At 39.8% G+C, this 22,946-nt stretch overlaps 1 protein-coding gene across 4 annotated transcripts in view; it reads left to right on the top strand.

Moving 5' to 3' along the window:
- DPH6 (diphthamine biosynthesis 6) overlaps positions 1–22,946 on the top strand; it is a 202,402-nt gene that overhangs the window by 5,710 nt on the left and 173,746 nt on the right. For all 4 annotated transcript variants that reach the window (XM_062205585.1, XM_062205583.1, XM_062205584.1 and 1 more), the window contains one exon: positions 4,441–4,634. In XM_062205585.1, the coding sequence (XP_062061569.1) occupies positions 4,467–4,634 (168 nt within the window). In that variant the 5' untranslated portion in view covers positions 4,441–4,466. The remainder of the gene's footprint in view (positions 1–4,440; positions 4,635–22,946) is intronic.

Below are 22,946 nucleotides of genomic sequence, written 5' to 3'. Positions count from 1 at the left end.
TACATGAATTACTATATTTACCTTGTACAGAGTCATGATTGCACTCGTGTAATTTTGCATGTGCTCATGGTTTCACTGCTCCGATGGTAAAATGACAAGGAAACATGTGTTTAAATTATACCTTTCAGGGAAAGGAGACATTTATTTAGAACAGTGTTGGTAATAAAAACATTCAATAGTAAATGGAATAAGAATAATGTAAAGGGTGCACCCAAGACTTTACACAAGTCCCAGCATCGGCCCCTGGGAGAACTGGGCTGCGCACCCCAGGATCCTCTGCGAGCAGTGGGAGGGAATGGGAAGATGGCCGCGCTCTGGGCTGAGGCAGAGGTGGGAGTCTGTGCTCCCTGCCTGAGGGTATGGTGTGGCGTGTCCCCTCCTCCCCCCTCCCCAGACGCCATGTCTGCTGGTGGTTCTAAGCTTTCACCCTGAATCTTTGCCCAGCAGAGGCTCCTGTGCCAGAGAAGCTGTCAGTGTCACCTCGAATTTGCTAGTGCTGGCTGGTGGAAGAGCTTGTAGTGGGAGAAGAGTGTGCTCCCTCTTCTAATTTCTAGGCTAAAACCACCTGAGTGTGGTTCCACAGGCTATGTGGAGAACATCACGTGCAGATCATTTAAAAGGAATGAGTTCAAAAACTGCTGTTCAACTTTGATGGAAAGTGCTTGTTCTGGAAAATCGAAGGAGCTGTCTTCGGTGTGGCCTTGGTTTCGCTTGCTTTGCCATCGTTTGTTAGGAAAAGCTGGACAGAAAGGCCCTGGAGAAGTCTGGAAACAAATTGAGTACATATAATTATATTCCAGCCTTTTATCCTGCCTCTTAGAGACGTTATCTCAGAGAAAGTGGAATGGACTAGTTTGTACCCTTGGTCCTTTGAAGCCTTGTGGTGGTGCCCCTGTCCCCATTTTCCTTTCTCTTGGTCATTGATGGACAGAATAAAAAGAGAAACAAATTAGAAAATAATATGAAGTAAAAAGCTGGAAAAAGCTGAAGTCTGTGAATGTTGTACAAAAGAGTTGATGGCTGTGAGTTGGTAGATTGAGAGGATTTAACTAATTTGATTTAAAGTCAACAGGAAGTTGGAATTATTGAATGATTCCTGGAATAGCTTCTTTCCTACCTCCTCCCCCCCCAAAAAAAAATGTGCTGTAAGGATCTCAGTGAGGAATGACTCTTAGAGATAGTTCCAATGTAGAGCAAACTTGGTTAGAGTGAATTCACAGCATTGGATTTTCAGTGGGTAGCCTGGAAAGAAATTTATTCCCATCAATGAGGGTAATGTGAATCTGTCATAAAATTCACAAAACCATCTCTTTAAATTTGCAGTAGGAACTTTTGTGGCCTGTTAATTGAGGTGCTTCAGGCGACAGTGGAGCCTTTGGGTTTTATTTGCTCTCACACCATTGTTATTATGTAGCTTCCAGTAATAAAAATTACATCATAGTTAGGACTAAATGGAGCATTAAAGGAAAATTATCTTCTAGGTTTTGAAGCCAGTAAACTGTTTTAATTATTATTATACTAACATAAGGATGTTTCTTGCTGAGAAATTCAAACTTCTAGTAACAGATTGGTTCAATGTATCAGTATCCTTTAAAACAATATTTATAGATCTAGTATAACTTTGAGATAAAGGAAGAAAGAAAGATTTCTATTTTGCCATGTCTCTATTTCCTTTAGAGATCCTCAGGGTCTGGCATGAATAGGTTTATAATGGGGGTATCAAATTAATATGTGGGTTCAGAAACCTTGTAAGCCAAAATAGGATGGCTTATGGTGATGGTTTTGATTGTTGAAGTGCCCCTTAAAACTGTAATTTTTCATTATTTTTTGGCGGGATATTTTCAGATTTAGTGGGAAGCCTGGACTTGTTTGACATATATTAGCATATACATATATCACATCTGTATGTGTATGTCAAACAAATTCTTTTGTAACCTTTTCTTTACCCTTAATATATTGTGACCACTTTTTATGTCATTAAATGTTATTCTACAATAGCATTATGTCTTCTTTGTAATGTATTTTACTTCCAGGAAATGTATTGTTCTGTGAATAGTTAAGTTTAATAGTTCATACTGTGTCCTATAACTGGAGAACCTGAAAGTATATTGAACTAGTAAGAAATACAGCAAACATACTTATTTAGCATTGTTAATGTCAGACCCTTGCCAGCGAGGGTCCAACGCAGTCACAACACTGTCACTGTTTCTCGGTTCTCAAGGAACTTTACTCATGGAGACAGAAGGAAAGGGCAAGGGGAGGGAGAAAAGAAGAGGAGGGGCGGCGGCGGCCCGCCTAGATGCCAATGTCCCTTTATATCCCAAGTCCCATGGAGCATGTGCTCCACAGCCAATAGCGGTTCTCTTCACGTGCAGTTTATGCTAATGTCATCCAATCAGATGAAAGGGCACGTATAGCCTCAGGTCGAAAGTTCATCTGTTTCACCTGGTTCCTTCTAGTTGTTTATGCAGAGTCTATCCTGTTTCATCTGTTTCACCTGGTTCCTCCTAGTTGTTTATGCAGAGTCCATCCTGTTTCATCTGTTTCACCCAGTTGTTTTCGTAGGACTTGTGGTCCACCGATTGCTGCAAGCTATGTAGATACAGAAATGAGGAGGTTCCCCACAGTTAATCTTCAAGTTAAAAACTTATTTGAGGCCGGCGCCGCGGCTCAGTAGGCTAATCCTCCACCTTGCGGCGCCGGCACACCGGGTTCTAGTCCCGGTCAGGGCACCGATCCTGTCCCGGTTGCCCCTCTTCCAGGCCAGCTCTCTGCTGTAGCCAGGGAGTGCAGTGGAGGATGGCCCAAGTTCTTGGGCCCTGCACCCGCATGGGAGACCAGGATAAGCACCTGGCTCCTGCCATCGGAACAGCGCGGTGCGCTGGCCGCAGCGCGCCTACCGCGGCAGCCATTGGAGGGTGAACCAACGGCAAAAGGAAGACCTTTCTCTCTGTCTCTCTCTCACTGTCCACTCTGCCTGTTAAAAAAAAAAAAAAAAAAAAAACTTATTTGATATGAAATCCTTTTTCCATCCCGTATCTGCTAGGCCCATGCCTGCTCTTAATTTTAATCTGTGTTAAATAATGTTTTGATTAATACCTTTGCATATGATCTTTCTATATATCCATGATTCTTTTAAAAAAGATAGTTACAAGATCAAATGGTTATTCTTATATATTTTGTAGTTCATTCATGTGTTTTGAATATTTTATCCATATTTGTGGAATCTTGTGATAGCCAGTGAGTATGTTACTGATTAGCTTAAGTTAGTGTGTTTCTCTAGACCTTTTAAAAAAATATTTACTTATTTTATTTGAAAGAATTACAGTGAGAGAGGAAGAGACAGAGAGAGCAACCTTCCACCTGCTGGTTCATTCCCCAAACAGCCATGATAGCTAGGGCTGGGAGCTTCATTGGTCTCCCATGCAGGTACAGGGCCCAAGGATGTGAGCCATCTTCTGCTGCTTTCCTAGGGGCATTAACAAGGGAGCTAGATCAGCAGTGGAGCAGCCAGGACTCAAGCTGGTGCCTATAAGGGATGCTGACACTGCAGGCAGTGGCTTAACTTGCTGAGCCACAGCGCCGGCCCCTCTGTACACATTTATAACTGCTCTAGCAACATTGAATTTATGTATGTTTTTAAGTTTTGTTGAGGTCCTAAATGTACGATATTCCGAGATCATCTACATTTTTTCTTACAAGTCTTTGCTACTTATTAATAAGTAGCTATTTCATTAATAATTTTTTATACAAGTCTAGATCACTTTTTGAATCACCTTAAAATATTTGGAGCCAGCACCGTGGCTTAACAGGCTAATCTTCCGCCTTGTGGCGCTGGCACACCGGGTTCTAGTCCTGGTTGGGGTGCCAGATTCTATCCCGGTTGCCCCTCTTCCAGGCCAGCTCTCTGCTATGGCCGGGGAAGGCAGTGGAGGATGGCCCAAGTCCTTGGGCCCTGCACCTGCATGGGAGACCAGGAGAAGCACCTGGCTCCTGGCTTTGGATCAGAATGATACACTGGCCGCAGCGGCCATTGGAGGGTGAACCAACGGCAAAAAGGAAGACCTTTCTCTCTGTCTCTCTCTCACTATCCACTCTGCCTGTCAAAAAAAAAAAAATTTTTGGAAAAATATTTATGCAATAAAATCTATATTTGAAGACACTAGTCAAAATTTGTTGAATACATTATTCTCTTTAAATGTTTGTTGCACATTAGTTTTGAAGATTTACATGTAATTGCAATTAATTGTAATTACAAAAAGAGATGATTAGAGCTGACTTGAACTGATGCAACTATTTGCGTAATTGCAGAGAGCTAAAGTATAGTAAGCTCTTAAGTTATGTTGACTGTTCTTTGAATAGTAAAACCTAGATGGGGTTTCAAATCCATTTTTTCCTTTCACAACATTTTACTGATTCTTACCATTTTAATCATTGCAGTGGAGTCCGATGAACTGGATAGCTACATGTATCAGACTGTGGGTCATCATGCCATTGACTTATATGCAGAAGCAATGGCTCTTCCCCTCTATCGCCGGACCATCAGAGGAAGAAGCTTGGACACAGGACTAGTATATACCAAATGTGAAGGTGATGAGGTTGAAGATCTCTATGAGCTTTTGAAACTTGTTAAGGTATGCATAATGAACCAATTTTACTGTTTAATTTACAGTTACTGAATTAGTAATATTATTAGTAGCCTAACAATTTTTTTTTTAAATCTTTTGGATAGAAGAAACAAACCCCAAACTGTTAGTTTGCAATTACATATTAAATATATTTAATATATTAAATGCGTTTAAAAATAAGATTTTCAAGGCTGATGCTATGGTGTAGCAGGTAAGGCTGCTGCCTGTAGCACCAACATCCTGTGTGGCTCCTCCACTTCCAAGTGAACTCTCTGCTGATGTGCCTTAGGCAGTCCTCGGGACTCTACACCCACATGGGAGACCCAGATGAAGCTCCTGGCTCATGGCTTCAACCTGGCCCAGTCCTGGCTGTTGGCCATTTGGAGGGTGAAGCAGCAATGGAAGATCTATCCTTCTCTCTGTCTATGCCTCCATCTCTCCTTCTCTATAACTCTTATTCAAACAAATATATATATATATATATATATATATATATATACATATATATATATCTTTAAAAAAAAACAAGACTTTAAGGAGCAGGCTTTTTTCATAGCAGTTAAGACATGACTTGAGATGTCTGCATTTCATGTTGGAGTGCCTTGGTTCAAGTTAGGCTCCACCACTGATTTCAGCTTCCTGCTAATGTGCACCCTGGGATGTAGCAAGTAATGGCTCAAGAACTTAAGTCCCTCACCCTCATAGAGGAGACCTGGATTGAATTCCTGACTATTGATCAAATATTCTAATTTGGGCATCCCAAATGCTACATTAAATACCTCTCCCCCAATAATCCCTATCTTTTTTTTTTTAAGCAAGTACTTCTAGAGCAGCCCATGATGTGGCATAGCAAGTAAATCTGCCAGCTGCAATGGCAGCATCTCACATGGACACTTGTTCATGTCCCATCTGCTCCACTTCCTACCCAGTTCCATGCTAACATCCTTGGGAAAAGCCCCAGCATATAGACCCAGTGCTTAGGCCCCTGTACTGTGTGGGAGGCCTGGATGACTCCTGTCTTTGGCCTGATACAGCCCTGGCCGTTGCAACCATTTAGGGAGTGAACCAGCAGATGGAAGACTCTCACTCTCACTCTCACCCTCACTCTCATCTCCTCTTTTCTATAAACGTGACTTTCAAATAAATAAATATATTTTAAAAACAAAATACTAATGGGGCTGGTACTGTGGAGTACTAGGTTAAGCATCTGCCCTCAGTGCCAGCATCCCATAAGGGCACCAGTTCGAGTACCAGCTGATCTGTTTCTGATCCTGTTCCCCTGCTAATGTGCCTGGGAAAGCAGTATTAGGTGGCCTAAGTATTTGGGCCCCTGCATCCCCATGGGAGACCCAGAAGAATCTTCTGACTCCTGGCTTTGGATTGGCCCAACTGCAGCCATGCAACCATTTGGGGAGTGAGCCAGCAGATGGAAGACATTTCTCTCTGTCCCTCCCTCTCTCTGTCTTTAACTTTAACTTTGCCTCTCAAGTAAATAAATAAATTAAAAAAAAAAAAAAAAAACTTCTTAAATGTCTATAATGTTTAAGACATAGTGCCAGGCAGTGGGGATAGGGCAATGAACAAATCAAAGGTCTGTTCTGATGGAGCTCACTTTCTAAGACAACAATGACAGCATAGTTGGTGGTAAAGAGTATTATGAGGAAGAATGATACAGAGTAAGAGTATTAGCAATAGTAAGTGATGCCAGGGGTTGGCCTAGGGGATAGTAATATGCATGGTATTCAAAGTGGATCTTCCTGATAAGGTGCAAAGTAAGTAGATCTAAAGACATTGAGAGTGAGCCTTGCTTACATCTGATGGAAGAGGTATGAATTTATACTTACTGTGTGAGAATTCGGCAGCCATTGTGTACTTGTTGGGGACTCATATATTTAATAGGTACTATACATAGTAAATGTTAATAGAGATGATTTTATATTGAGCAATAACCTTTGCATTTTCATTGATAACCAAATACTTGAATATAGTTCAGTATTCTTTTAAATGTGAATTGCCATTGAGTGAGCTACAATAAACTCTTTTTTTAAAAAGATTTATTTATTTTTAAAGATTTATTTTATATTTATGTGAAAGACAGAGTTACAGAAAGAGGTAGAGACAGAGAGAGAGTTCTTCCATCTGCTGGTTCTCTCCCTAGATAGCCGCAATGCCCGTAGCTGAGCCGATCTGAAGCTGGGAGCCAGGAGCTTCTTCTGGGTCTCCCACGTGGGTGCAGGGGCCCAAGGGATTGGGCCATCTTCCACTGCTTTCCCAGGCCATAGCAGAGAGCTGGGTAGGAAGTCTAGCAGCCAGAACTAGACCTGGCACCCATACGGTTTGCCAGCACTTCAGGCCAGGGCTTTAACCTGCTGCACCACAGTGCCGGCCCCTATTTATTTATTTCAAAGTCAGAGTTACACAGAAAGAGAAGGAGAGGCAGAGGGAGAAAGAGAAAGTTCTTCCATGCACTGGTTCACTCCCCAGTTGTCCGCAATGGTCAGAGCTGTGCTGATCTGCAGCAAGGAGCCTGGAGCCTCCTCCAGGTTCCCGAAGCCAGTGCAGGAGTCCAAGGACTTGAGCCATCTTCTACAGCTTTCCCAGGCCATAGCAGAGAGCTGGAGCAGCTGGGATCGAACTAGCACCCATATGGCACTTTACCTGCTACGCCACAGCGCCAGCCCCACAGTCAACTCTTTGACGGTATATCTGATAAAATAAGGAATTTTAGCCCCTATTTCCCAGATGCTCTAACATCCCCTTCTTTGGCTAGGGACATTGAATTTCCTTTTCTTTCTTTTCAAAGAAGTTCAGCCTTTGCAGAAGTTGTGTCATGAATTATGTCAAGAAATTTTCCTGCTGTTAAATAGCTGTTTCATTGCTGTACTGTAAATTTGAATCTGATCACAATGCTTCATAAGAATTAGGATTTCTGTTTGAAAATATATAAAGCATTTAAATTCTTTTCAAATATGTGTGATTACAATAGTTATTAATTTGTAGGTCAGAGCATTTTCAATTTTCTTAATTGGATATGGAAAATGCTTAGAGTAGATCCATAATTTACTGTTTTATTATGGATAGTATAAGAAGTAGTTACTTTTTTCAGAAAATCACTGGTATTTGGTTTCTTTCCTCTGGGAAGATAAATGTTAAAAACAACTATTTTGGTTATCTAATACAGAAAAATGCATAAAAAAGCTCCACTTTTAATGATTGTCTCTATAATGGTACAGTTACATTCTTGACAGTGTTCACCTTGAGATGTGAAATACTCAGTGCAAATCTTGCATTTTCAAATTTTCTTTTTCAGAGTACATGGAAACTAGACATTACGATTTTAATATAAATCAATGTTACAGAACGATGAGACTCCCACTAGGAATAATTGCATTGCTTAAAAATCATGAACTTGATAATTCTGGAGAAATTCTATGATAATAAAGCCTTCCAAAAAAGGGATACATAATAAATTAGTAATCAATTTAATTAAAAATGGGTAGATTAGTAGTAATTAAGAAGAAATTTCCCTTTTGATCCATACTGTCTTTGGAGAAATGAATGCCTTGCCATTATCTTTATAGTAACCGTCAGTTATGACATAAATTAATGCTAATGTTAAATCTTGACAACTTCTGCTTTGGAAGTTCATACATGATAATTATAACTATAGTTGAAAGAGATGTTATCAAGTTGTCTGGGACCAAATAGTTTCTCTTTTCCTGTATAGAAATATTAATTTTACTATAGGATATTTTAAGGATATAAATATCAGAAATATATTGCTTTTATTGAAAAGATTATATAATTAAAGCTTTATAGTTAAGTCCATTTATGAAGTACTGGTACAAAGATTCCAATAGAGGCCTTACATATTCTGATTAATACTTGAGTAATTATGGAAAAAAAATGAAGATAGAAAAGCTATAATTTCTCAAGTTAGTGTTTTCTTGTTCTAAGAAAAGATAGAACTGCATTTTTAATCCTTTGAATGTTACTGGCTTTTGAAAGCATTTAAGTTTACTTCCATTTAAAACCTTTATAATAGAATGCAGTTTTGTGACTTTCATATATGTCAGTCTTGTGTTTGTAACTCTTTTCTCCTCCAAATATTAGAGCAAATTTTCGAGTAAAAGATGTTGCTTTTTGGAAAAAATAGGATTTACTAGTTGTTGAAAAGAAGTAGGAAAATGAAAGAATTTACAGAGTAAGTTCCTTATCTATTTTGTAGATGTTATGAAAGCCTATAGATGTAATAAACCTTGTATCTTATAGATTACCAGGTGACTGTGACAGTTATGGATAGGTATATTAAGTTTGCAAACTATCTGGTTTTCTTGTGGCTAATCTTTATTCTTTAGAATTTCTTTCATGTTGAAATGTAACCTTGGTTATCTCCTGGTTTAACTGGCATATTGATAACCAGTATTAAATCCTAAAAATATAGTAATTTTTCGGATTCTCTGTGTATTGTCTTTTAAGTCACTTAAATATGATCATTACTGAAAGTTACATGCAAGCTTCCTATTTCTATAGAAAATATATTTAAGAATTAGTGTTTTCTTTCTCTACTAATTTGGAAGTACCTATTTCTGGATCTGATGTCTTCTTTGTTTTTGGTTTATTCCCATCTCAATGGAATCTGTCTTTAAGAAACTGCCTTAGAGAGCGTTAATTTCAAATCCTTATATTTTCAATGTGTTCATCCTCTGCCCTCACATTTTATTGACACATTGGTTGAATTTTAAATTTTAGGATGAAAGTAATTTTTCCTCAAATCATTGAAAGCATAGTTTTGTGGTCTTCTAACTTTTTACTGATGCTGATGCATTGTTTGTTCCTTTTTAGGTGACTTGTTTTTCCTCTCTGTTAACTTTTATGATTGTGTCTTTATGCTTGGTATACTGAAATGTCAAAATAGTGCGGTACTGAACATTGAAGGTTGCTTCTCCTGTATCCCTGTGACAACTCACTACTGAGCAGTGGCATGTGCTTGATCCCATTGATGGTTAAGGGATAGACAGGCAATCCAGGTGAAAAGAGGTCATAACATGGCATTGTTCTGGCCATACCGAGAGGATCAGGGGTGGTTTTGTTAACTTTTATTGGTCTTAATAGAATAAAGCCTAAGATGAAGGTGGTTGACAGAAGACAGCATTTTCTCCTTCTGTTAGATATATGTGGATATTAGACCTATAATTGTTACAGCTGCTTTTTTTTTTTTTTTTTTTTTTTTTCGTTTTTAGGAACGAAAACTTGGTATCAAATTTGACACACAAAAAAGGCAGAGCCTATAGAATTGTAGAGTAAGGATGGCTCTGGGAAATCCTCTTCCATTACTCTTTTGATTAACTTCTTTTGATTTTCTCTGTTCCTTTATTGCATGAGTGGTGAGCATCCGGCCCAGGGACCATATAATGTCTTTGAATCATTTGGGCTGGCCCTGCCAAGGCAACTGCAGGCAGGACTCAAAATTCAGTAAATCTGTAGTAGGCTGATTTTTAAGTTGATAATTTTGTATGGCTTGCAAATTATGGTATAATAATCCAGAAGACCCTTGGCAGAAAAGATTTCCTACCCCTGCGTTTTTTCTGATACTCTCATTGATCTTGATCCCTTCCCAGTTGAATCTTCATGTCTTTTGTCTTTTCTTGGATACTTGCCATCACTTTTTGTTGGATATACTGTGAGATTTCCCTTTCGAATCTCCCTACTGCCTTGTCATCTTTTTTTTTTAATTTTAGAAATTATATTTTCAGTAGTCAAGAACTTTTGTGTTTATTAATTGTTCATCTTTTGTAAGAACATGTCTCTGTTATTACAGAGATGACATAATACATTTTTGTTCAAATATAAGGAAAAGATTTTAATCATTTTATTTTGTTCCCTGAAATATTAGCATGTTCTTTTGTGGGGAGTCTCTGTCCTACGTTTTCTTCTCCTTTATGTTACAGACTTTTATACATATTGTATACATATATATATATATACAAATATATACACTTATATTTTTACACATATACATATACAAATACATATTTCTTATACATATACATATGCAAATATAGGATAAAATTGTATAATCAAAGTCTACTTTTCATATACACCTGTTCAAATGTAAGAATCAGGCAAGAGGAGATATGGTTATATGCTATGTGTTAACCTGGAATTCTTGATTTTAATCTCTTCTTTGCAAGCTATAGAGTATGGCTTCCTTAGCTGATTTATTAGTCATTCTTTCTTCATCTGCCTCTGAGTCAAAATTAATTGAAATCTTTTGATCCATTGATGGATCTCTCCTGCTCTCCTTGTTTTTGTGGGCTTATACCTTATTTTTATTTTAATAGAATCTCATAATCTAGAAATCTGTGTTAGTTTCATCTAATAGAATATGTTTAATACACTTCTCTAGAATGAATATCTCAGACAGTCTTTCTTTTCTAGTCTTTGGTACTTTTCTTCTCTCATTGGGTCTTTTATCTTGGTGATGATTTTTAATTTGTTAGTAGACATTTGTATTGTAGAATATAACAATAAGTGAATGATTGCCTTATTTTTTTTCAAATGGAATATTTACTGTTAAAAAGAAATGAGGGAATCAATGAATAAATAAATAAGCCTGACCAATCAAATAAATAAATAAATAAATGATAGGCTTTTTAAAAAGTATATTTTAATTTAAAATTTTAGGAAATGTCAGTCGCCTCTTTTAAGTTTTTTTTTTTTTTATTCAATCTTTATTTTGCTGTAATTTTTTTTTTTTTTTGACAGGCAGAGTGGACAGTGAGAGAGAGAGACAGAGAGAAAGGTCTTCCTTTGCCGTTGGTTCACCCTCCAATGGCCGCCGCGGTAGCGTGCTGCGGCCGGCGCACCGCGCTGATCCGATCGATGGCAGGAGCCAGGTGTTTATCCTGGTCTCCCATGGGGTGCAGGGCCCAAGGGCTTGGGCCATCCTCCACTGCACTCCCTGGCCACAGCAGAGAGCTGGCCTGGAAGAGGGGCAACCGGGACAGGATCGGTGCCCCAACCGGGACTAGAACCCGGTGTGCCGGCGCCGCAAGGCGGAGGATTAGCCTAGTGAGCCGCGGCGCCGGCCAAGTTTTTTTTTTTTTTTTTTTTTTTTTTTAACATTTTATTTATTTGAGAGGCAGAGTTACAGAGAGAGGGAGAGATGGAGAGAAAGGTCTTCTATCTGCTGGTTCACTCTCCAAATGGCTGCAATGGCCAGAGCTTGGCCTGACTGAAGCTAGGAGCCAGGAGATCCTTCTGGGTCTCCCACATGGGTGCAGGGACCCAAGTACTTGGGCCATCTTTGGCTGCTTTCCCAGATATATTAGCAGGGAGCTGGATCAGAAATGGAGCAGATGGGACTGCAATTGGTGCTCATATGGGGTGCCTACATGGCAGGCGAAAGTTTAAGCTACTACGCCACAGTGCCGGCCCCTCATTAATTTTCTTATATTATTTGGAATTTATTTGATTACAAGAGACAGGAATTCACATTTAAACTGTTGTAAATAAGGGGCCGGCGCCCTGGCACACTTGGTTAATCCTTCACTTGCAGTGCTGGCATCCCATATGAGCGCCGGGTTCTAGTCCCATCTGCTCCTCTTCCCGTCCAGCTCTCTGCTGTGGCCTGGGAAGGCAGTGTCAGATGGCTTCTGCACCTGCATGGGAGACCAGGAGGAAGCACCTGACTCCTGGCTTCGGATTGGAGTAGCTCCAGCCGTAGCAGCCATTTGGGGGGTGAACCAACGGAAGGAAGACCTTTCTCTTTGTCTCTCTCTCTCTCACTGTCTATAACTCTACCTGTCAAATAAATTAAAAAAAAAAAAGTAAATAAAAGCATATTTATTGACAGTAACCTAGAGGTATGTTTGGCTTCAAGTAAAATAAATATAGGATAAAATTGTATAATCAAAGTCTACTTTTCATATTTTGTGTTCTGCTTCTCTGTATCTACTTCATGTTGACTGTTTTCTCAGGACTCTCCTGTTAGAGGATGACTCCAAGTTGCCTTCTTCCTGGTTCAAATAGGAAAAGCTCCAGTCCTCTTAAATAACTAAAAGGAAAATACTATTGTTTAATTGTTACTCATTGGTCTGACCCTTGTCACTCATGAGCCAGTCATTGTTGCATGGAAATTTCATTTGGTCAGGCTGAGATCATGTGCCACTCCTTAAGTGAGAGATGGAGTTATGACTGCTGGGACAACATTTACCAGTAATAAGGAACATCAGACTGTTGCTGGTAGAAAGGTGAACTATGGCTGGGAGGCAAACAGCATCATGTTTCCTGAAATTAATATGTCCCAACTATTTACAGATTTGAATACCGTTCTAGATGATTCTTTCATTATTTTCCTCCTCTTTATCCTTGTGACATTCTTTCCTTCCTTATCCTCTCAATCTTCCTTCCCTTCCAAAATATCTTCTTTCAAAGGCTGTGGGCTATATGGGCCATAGCAATGAGCTTATAGTATAGGACCTGAGTATTCAGTTGCTCGTGATTTCTCCACCTTTACATTCTATAGGCAAGGTGAACTCAACAAATTCAAAGCTTACTCACTTTCCAATACAGATATGTTCCATTTCCTGTATTTTCCTCTTAGTTAAAAACATCATTCTTTATCTCAATACCTAAGTCAAATCCTGAGCCTCATTACTGGACTACTTTTTCTCAGGTCTTTTCCCAACCTCATTACCTGATCACTAACACTAGATCTCTAGAATCTATGATTTCCAACATCTGACCCTTCAACCTGAGATCTCACTAATGTGATTGTTCACCTGTGCTGTGCAAAAGAACTAACCAGCTTGTCTTCTACATCGCCATATGCTCCATCCAGCCCTCTGTCACATCGTCGCCTGCTGATCTGTATAAATGCTTAAATAACCTACTATTATGATGAAGGCTGTACATATTAGCCTAACACAGACACTTCTTTAAAAAGCGGCCCTTGCAGTGCTATTACTCCATTCCTGCCATTCCCACAAGACTTTGGGGTCAAGTTATAATGAATTAATTAGGTTTTGAGGAAGTTGCTTTTTCAGGTTGGAATCTTTCCCTGTGATTTCTTATACCCTTCTCTCTTGTTCTCCTGACAAACTCCTTTTCTCTTCATACCCTTTTATGAAGTCTATGCTTCTTCCTGTCTGTTAAGTGGAAAGTTATCTATAGCTCTGTTGGGCCCTCCAGTGCATTATTAGGATTATTTATGTGATTCTCTCTCTTGGTAGATTATGAGACCCTAGGGTCATGCTAAGTCCTCTGTGGTTTTGAGTTCTAGTGAGAAACAGGTTTCCTAACATATGGAGGTGTTTAAAATAAAGGATTGGTGAGCCGGTTAGTTTGGTCCAAAATGTATTAAATTATTTTTATCTAATAATTTATTCAATACAGAAGATCCACAACATTGTTATATTATGTAAAACCATTGATAAATTTATTTTGGTTTTGTTTTTTTCCATTTAGAAGCTTAAATGGAATGGCATCATAGTGAAAGTTTTCCAATAAAGGTATTCTGTCAGATTGGGCAGATTTGGCATCAGCTGTAGCAAGAATAATTTGCATCTGTTGTATAGTTTATAAAAATGCTGAGCTGACACTTTTAAATTATTTTTGGTATCTCCGTATTAGAAAACCTGCTTGTGATGGAAAATTACTTTGTGCATCTCTTTTCCCCTCAGATTTTGAGATGGAAAGGAACCCAGATCCTTGATGGTTCTGAAGCAAACCCAAAGGCTTTAGAGTGGGAGAAACCAGGAGGACCCAGACATGGTGCTAATTAAATAGACACATAGCCCTTTACAGATTGCTCCTGGCTTTTTAGCACTGCACAGCTTGCCTTGAGCCCTGTAATTTCCCAAGATTTTGGACATTAAACCTGGTCCCTTGGCACAAGAAATACTTTCCTACTATTGATTCTGGACTCCAAATGGGAAGAGTTGTCATTGTAACAGACCAATGTCATTTTTACTCCCACGTACAGCTTTGTTGAGGCTAAGCCATGCCTGACCCTTTCACATGATAAAGTCAAGCATGCATGAAGAAGCACATGGTAGAACATATGTCTGGAAATAAAATTTGGGGCCATCCTTGTCAGTTGTTATTGTTTATAAACTTACCACGGGTTCAGCAGCTTTATCTATAGATTCCCCCTGAAGTGTAGAAAAAGAAGAATTCATTCATTTTGGCAAAAGTTTCTCTTTATCCTTGAACTTTCTCCCCTGGGTATCACTGATTTTGTGTCTATACGGCATATGTACATATGTATTCTTTCTGCTTTTTTCCCCTGAACTAGTGTCTTTCTATAAATTCTCCAATTGACTTATTCGTATTTCCTGTATTCCATTTTTCTACAAACTATAGATTTCTTCCTATTTTATAAGCTATTCTATATATTTTAGTGTATTGGATATCTTTGACTTTTCTTTAAAGTTTCGTTGTTTATACTTTTCAACTTCTTTTATCAGTGTTCCTTTGAATTTTCTTTTCTGTTTTCTTGAATATTCTCCCATTTCTTTTCTTTTTTTTTTAAATAAGGAATGTGGGCATGTTAGCTGGTGGTATCTTCTTTTTTTTTTTTTTTTTTTTTTTTTTTTAATTTGACAGGTAGAGTTATAGATAGTGGGAGAGAGAAACAGAGAGAAAGTTCTTTCTGTTGGTTCACTCCCCAAATGGCCGCTACAGCCGGCACTGCGCCAATCCAAAGCCAGGAGCCAGGTGCTTCTTCCTGGTCTCCCATGTTGGTGCAGGAGCCCAAGCACTTGGGCCATCCTCCACTGCCTTCCCGGGCCACAACAGAGAGCTGGACTGGAAGAGGAGCAACTGGGACTAGAACCCAGTGCCCATATCCTCCCATTTATTTTCAACAAAAGCTTTTGTTATCTGTTTCTGGAGTTGTGTTGTATAGGATGTTTGTTTCACTCCTGTAGTCTTCATTTCTAGACCAGGAGTTTATCTTGTCTTTGCTGTATTCTCTATTAAATGACTGAGAATGCAGTACCAATATTGGTGAACATAAATTGCTTCCTTCTTTTATTGCTATCCTTATGTATTTTTGGAGCACAGGACTTTATTGGTGGTTATATAACAGTATTATAGATCTTGAACTGACCTTTTTATGATTACTTTTCCTTTTAAATTGGGAATATCTGCAGTCAGTGAATAGGTAGTGTGTAAATCATCAACTAGTCATACAAACAATGATATGTCAGTAAATATTTAGAGATGGAGTCGTTCTTGTAATAGATGATTTAATAGGAACTTGTCCTAATCTTGAGTTTTCTGTTAACTTTCTATTACTATTGTTTAGAGACTCTTATGTTTTTAATTCAGCAAACATTAATTCAGTGATTTTAGTGTGCCAGTATTGACTATAGTATACTAGTATTGACTATAGTCTCTGCCCTCATGGACCCTAAGGAGATTAAAACACATGTACAGAAAAGCAAATAAAAGGTATTGTTACCCTCAGATTGTGCAGTTGAAAGGTGATGGGGATTCAGAGGACAAAATATCCCCTGTACTGGGGAATTAGGAGAAGCTATCAGGTAAGTTATAGTTGAAATCCTTGAAAGTTGCTTAGATCTTCTTTTTAATATTCACTTATTTATTTTGAGTGGTACACACACACACACACACGCCACACACAAGGGGGCAGGGAGAGAAAGGAGCTAAGAGAGAGCTCTTAACTGCTGATTGAATTTTCGAAAAGCTGGGAACTCAATTTGAATTTCTCATGTGGGTGGCCAGGGACCCAGCTACTTAAATTGGCCTACTGCTACATTAGCAGGAGGCTGGAATTGGAAGCAGAGCCAAGACTCAAACCCAAGCAGTTATAACATCACATGTGGGCATCCCAACTGATATCTTTACCATCAAGCCAAACGTCTACTCTGCTTGATTAAATTTTGACAGACAGACATGGAAGAATGGCTAAGACAGTGTTGCAAATTAAGGGCAGAGCTTGGCTGTAGTAGTCAACTTTTTGTCACTATAGCTACCCAATACAGCTACTTAGGAAGGAAGGAGGTTTATTTTGGACATGATTTTGGAGGTGTACAGCCCCTACAATCAGGTCGACCCCATTGGTTGGGCTGTCTAGTGACGCTGGCGGATGGCAGTAGAAGGAAGAATGTGTGAGGAAGAACAATCCTATGGTGAATCAGATAGCAGAGAAAGGGAGAGAACAGCTGAGCCTTTCCAGGATTAGGTAACCAGTCACCTGTTGAGAACTACCTTCTTGGAGCATCTTCCCAGTGACTTGAGGACTCCCTGGAGACCATAATTAGATCATACGTCCACCTTCTTTATACCATCAGTCCATGACTTTGAGACCTGTCTGCACGTGATCAGGAGCCATATCCTATTCAAATCAAAGCATTAACCAAAGTTGTAGAAGCAGGAAATTATGAGATGTATTAGGAAAATAAAGAGTGGTTCAACTTGGCAGCTAGATTTCAGGTCTTCTCTCCTCTCCTTTCTTCTCCTCTCCTCTCCTCTCCTCTCCTCTCCTCTCCTCTCCTCTCCTCTCCCCTCCCCTCCCCGCCTCTCCTCTTCCCTCCCCTCCCTTCCCCTCCTCTCCCTTCCCCTCCCCTCCCCTCCCCGCTTCGCCTCGCCTCCCCTCTTCCCTCCCCCCCTTCCCTCCTCTCCCTCCCCTCCCCTCCCTGCTTCGCCTCACCTCTCCTCTTCCCTCCCCTCCCCTCCCCTCCCCACTTCGCCTTGCCTCTCCTCTTCCCTCCCCTCCCCTCCCCTCCCCACTTCGCCTTGCCTCTCCTCTTCCCTTCCCTCCCCTTCCCTCCTCTACCCTCCCCTCCCCGCTTCGCCTTGCCTCTCCTCTTCCCTTCCCTCCTCTTCCCTCCCCTCCCCTCCCCTCCCCACTTCGCCTTGCCTCTCCTCTTCCCTCCCCTCCCCTCCCCACTTCGCCTTGCCTCTCCTCTTCTCTCCCCTCCCCTCCCCTCCCCGTTTCACCTCGCCTCTCCTCTTCCCTCCCCTCCCCTCCCCTCCCCTCCTCTCTTCTCCTCTCTTGTTACAGATAGAGGGGAAAGTGGAGAGAAAAAGAGAGAGAAATCTTCTATCTGCTGGTTTACTCCCCAAATGGCAGGGGCTCAGCCAGACCAAAGCCAAGAGTCAGGAACTCCATCCAGGTCACCCACCTGAGTGTCAGGGCTCCAAGTCCTTGGGTCCTTCTTTGCTGCTTTCCCAGGCACAAAAGTAGAGAACTGGACTGGAAGTAATATAGCTGGAATTCGAAGTGGCACTCATATGGGAAGCTGGCATCACAGGCAGTGACTTAACCCAGTGAAGAATCGTGGGAAGTAAGTCTGTGAAAGTTGATTGAAACCAACAAAAGTGTCTTAAATTTAGGACAAGGATTGTTTAGGTAATGGGAAGCCTGTAAGGTAATATTTTGCAAATTCAATTTTATGGGTCACAGCTTTTTTTTTAGTGAAAGGTACTAGAATAAAATAGAAAATATCAAAGTACATTATACTTAATGTAATTACTTTTTGTGTACCATTGCATATGTGTGTTAGTGTACATACACATGTTATATGTATGCTAGGTTGTTAGATTATATATATGTCTTACTGTTTAAAAAATTCTTATGATCATACACATTTGAAAGCCACTGTTCTTAAAGATTGCAAAATAAGGCCGGCGCCGTGGCTCAATAGGCTAATCCCCTGCCTTGCGGCGCCGGCACACCGGGTTCTAGTCCCGGTCGGGGCGCCGGATTCTGTCCTGGTTGCCCCTCTTCCAGGCCAGCTCTCTGCTGTGGCCCGGGAGTGCAGTGGAGGATGGCCCAAGTCCTTGGGCCCTGCACACCCGCATGGGAGACCAGGAGAAGCACCTGGCTGCGGTGCGCTGGTCGCAGTGCGCCGACTGAGGTGGCCATTGGAGGGTGAACCAATGGCAAAGGAAGACCTTTGTCTCTGTCTCTCTCTCTCACTGTCCACTCTGCCTGTCAACAAATAAAAAATAAAAATAAAAAAAAGATTGCAAAATAAATGACTTACAATTGTAGGATTAGAAAGTGACTTCAAAGTCAACAAATTGAAATACTAATAATTCAATAAATGGATTAGAGTAGCGTAACCGTATAGATCAGTTAAAATTGAAAACTAAGATACTAGGCCAGTTGAAAGGTTATGAGTACTTGAACTGAGGGAGTACCAATTGAAAAACTTAAAGGAGGATATTGAAGAGAGGGATTGAAAGGACTTGATAATGGCATTTAAGTAGTGGCAAGGAGCCTATATAAGGCACCTTCTAAACTGATGGCTCTGTGGGTAACATACAGCTTTCGCTACACAAGACTGATAATCACAGTGAATTGTGATGGCTGTATATTAGAAAGGTTTATATCTGAAGTTTTGCAGCATCTTGTATTTGCCATCTCTTTAATTTGGCTTAGGAAAAGGTGTTAGAACTGTATATTAATTGATCCCTAAAATTCTACATAGGGTTTCTCTGCAGTCTCTCACCCCCTACAATTTGTCCTGCAAACTCTTATAAGGTTAGTCTCACATATAGATCTAGTCACATTTCTTTACCCAAAATCTTCATTGCTTACCATTGATTCATCCCCATTAAATGTAATATCCTTTTTCCTTGAACCTTCAAAAAACATTGTAGCTCTCTTAAAGTACTTAATTTACCTTCATATACAAAGCTAGTGCTTCTTTAAAGTTTGTATGGGTTTTGTTTAAAGATTATTAAGTAACATGAGTGGTAGGGATATTGTATTTCATTCTTTTTTGTTCCAGTAGAATTCATGGACTGTATCAGGCCTTGTGATGAATGCAACTCTTCTAGAATTCAGTAATTCCATCTGTAAAATGTGGATATATCTTTCGTTTTATTTAGCTGTTTTTGACAACAAATGGAAACATATATGAGAATTTCTTTAGGTTTCTAGAGTGAAAAAATGCTATAAAATTAATCTTTTTTTCCCCCCTCTACTTTTTTTTTTTTTTTCTTTTTACAGGCAGAGTGAATAGTGAGAGAGAGAGAGACAGAGAGAAAGGTCTTCCTTTTTGCTGTTGGTTCACCCTCCAATGGCCGCTGCGGCCGGCTCATTGCGCTGATCCGAAGGCAGGAGCCAGGTGCCTCTCCTGGTCTCTCATGAGGTACAGGTCCCAAGCACTTGGGCCATCCTCCACTGCCTTCCCAGGCCATAGCAGAGAGCTGGCCTGGAAGAGGGGCATCCGGGATAGAATCCGGAGCCCTAACCGGGACTAGAACCCGGTGTGCTGATGCCGCAAGGCGGAGGATTAGCCTGTTAAGCCACAGCACCGGCTTCCACCTCTACTTGTCAACCTCACGTCAGTCTCAGGTCTTTCCTTCTCCTTCATTCTCTAGCTTCTAGTATAACCCAGTAAAACTAAGTCATTTTTTCCATCACATACAAAGTTCCACTAGTGAATTAATATTCAGTAGTTGCTGCAAGTAGACACTGAAATGAGTGTAATTCTTCTTGACTTTATTAGTAAGTTAATGCAGAGAAGAAAAAGAATGATAATTGTTCAAATTGTGAAAGAAGTTTTAATGGGAGTAAATTTATATCATAGATTGAATTGAATTTATCCTCCTACATTTATTTCCTATAATTTTTGACCCTAGTGAGTCTTTTTTAGACTTTTTCTGTTAGATAATTTAGCCTGCCATGACATGGGGAATTAATAATTTCTATCCAGTTTCCCTATATGAGTAAACTGAGGCAGGGGCCATTTTAGAAAGAGATAAATGGATAAACCCAAATGACAAAGGTTTTAATTTAATTGATACTTTATCTCTTTTAAAATTTATTTTGCTGTGTTCTTTTAGGAGTTAATTCCATGCTTATCTTTAAAATCTAAGCAGTGCATTTTTTTATTAACCCATTTGTGAAAAGCCTCAAGCAAGAACTTCCATTTGAAAGTTAGATGAACCAGGTTTGGAGGTTTTATACTTCTCAAAGAGTATATGAAGAAGTCATTTATAAAATGGCTCTTTGAATGTCCAAAGGCAATAAAATGGGGCTATTATTTATGCTCCTGTAAGGAAAAGCAGTTACCTCGGAGCACCAGCAGAATTTCACCATACTTATTTATAGTAGCTACAGTGCTGGACCACGTGGTTACTTTGTGTACATGCACACAGTTAATGTTTTTATATCCATAAAAATAAGTTGACAAATCAGGAAATCAGAAGCTATTTATTAGGCATTTATTTTTCTTGTGAGGGATTCTCTGCTTCCTACTATAGAATTGATTCTGGAGCCATTGAAGCAGCTCTTGGTCTATTTTGAGAATAGTTCCCTGTGGATTCTTTCTTAGGTAGTAATTTTGCAGTGTGTTGGGGGGAGAAACAACATTATTTTATGAGTAATCTATGGTCTTCTCTTTTGAGCTTTTCATAATTTAACTCTTTTACGCATTTTGGTGGTGGGGAAATAGGCATTTGGCCTAGTGGTTAAGATGGTGGCTGGATGCCTATATCCCAAATCCAAGTGCCTGGGTTTCCACACCTGGATTTGCTCCGTATTCCAGCTTCCTGATAAAATGCCCTCTGGTAGACAGCACGTGATGGTTCAGGGAGTTGGGTCCATGTCACCTACATGAGTGACCTGGATTGGGTTCTTGGCTCTTAGCTTCTCCTTGGCCTAGCCTTGGCTCTTATGGTTATTTGAGTGGATAGTAGCTGTCTCTGTAGCTCTCTACCTATCTCTCAAATAAATAAAATAAATTTTCAAAATTAAAAATAACCATTTTTTCCTCTTGATCTTATAGCCATTTTTGTAACTTTCTTAACCTCTTCCAAGTTCTTCTATTTTGAGTGGTCTTATAGTCTGCCCTTGACCACAGAAAGCTACTAGGAATGAGATTTATGGATTTTAATATAGTATAATGTGATATGCTAAGACAGAATTTCATAATCTGGAAGGGAGAGGTGTTCTTGAACTCCTTGATATTTTATGCACATTTTTTCGTGTATGTAAATTTTTCTGGGGAGAAGTCCAATTTTATATCATATTTTCACAGTGGTCTGTTCTTTTTAAAAGTTTAAGATTACTTCTTTAAGCCGGCGCCGCGGCTCACTAGGCTAATCCTCCGCCTTGCGGCGCCAGCACACCAGGTTCTAGTCCCCGTCGGGGCACCGATCCTGTCCCGGTTGCCCCTCTTCCAGGCCAGCTCTCTGCTGTGGCCAGGGAGTGCAGTAGAGGATGGCCCAAGTCCTTGGGCCCTGCACCCCATGGGAGACCAGGAGAAGCACCTGGCTCCTGCCTTGGGATCAGCGCAACGAGCTGGCCGCAGAGGCCATTGGAGGGTGAACCAATGGCAAAAAGGAAGACCTTTCTCTCTGTCTCTCTCTCACTGTCCACTCTGCCTGTCAAAAATTAAAAAAACAAAAACAAAAAAAAAACATTACTTCTTTAACCATTGATTTCAAAAAACCCTTTTAATCTGGTAGTATTACTGACTACTTACATCAGGATTGAGTTGTTTTCTGAGTTTTTAATACATGTTCTTCTATGTGCTCTGAGATCAGAGGGCCCTTTTGTAGCATCCAAAGAGGGATGGGTCAAATGCAGAGAGCATCTGAGCCTGGACAAAGTGCTCTGTGGCTCTGAAAAAGACATTATGATTTCAAAGAAAAGGAAGTATAAAGTGGCATCTTGAAATTTTAGGTGAGAACTGATGGGGACTGTAGATGGGACAACAGGCATCTATAAATAGGTAAATAGGTTTTAGGATAGGATACCAGTGCAAAAGCTGTTGATACGGATTGCCTTAAATGCTCCTTTGCTTTTTTGAATTTCTGTTGCATTTAGTTGCATTCATGGGGAATTGTTCTGCCTTGTTTTAACATAGTGATTTGCAAATACAAGTTTATATGGCTCTTTTTTCTTAGTTTATAACCTCTTGAAGGCTTTTCAACTTCGGGTGTTCTTCATTAATCACCATAATATCTTGTCATTAATAAGTATTTAGAATTTTTTGGTTGTTGTATATTTGCTTTACAGAGACTGTTGAGTATTTTTGTGACATCACACAGTTAATTTTATGGCAAGCTAGCAGTGAAATTTCTCTCAAGACTTAGTATTTTCAGTAGTTTCTGGCTTGTAATAACTATTGGACAGTTTTTATTGTATGAACACTGTAAGTCATGCAACTCATTTCAGTTTTCACTTGATATTGTTGTAAAAGCCAGATACATATCATTTTTTGTAATTATACATGTAATCTGATTTTAGAAGGAGGAGTGGTTATTAAATCAGTAATCAAAGTGATCTGTGTTCTCATTTTACAGCTCTCAGAATAATTTTGGTTT

This window comes from Lepus europaeus, chromosome 11, assembly GCF_033115175.1.
Source record: "Lepus europaeus isolate LE1 chromosome 11, mLepTim1.pri, whole genome shotgun sequence".
Classification (NCBI taxonomy): domain Eukaryota; kingdom Metazoa; phylum Chordata; class Mammalia; order Lagomorpha; family Leporidae; genus Lepus; species Lepus europaeus.
Note: the sequence above shows the minus strand (reverse complement) of the source record. Positions and strands in the feature narration are given on the sequence as shown.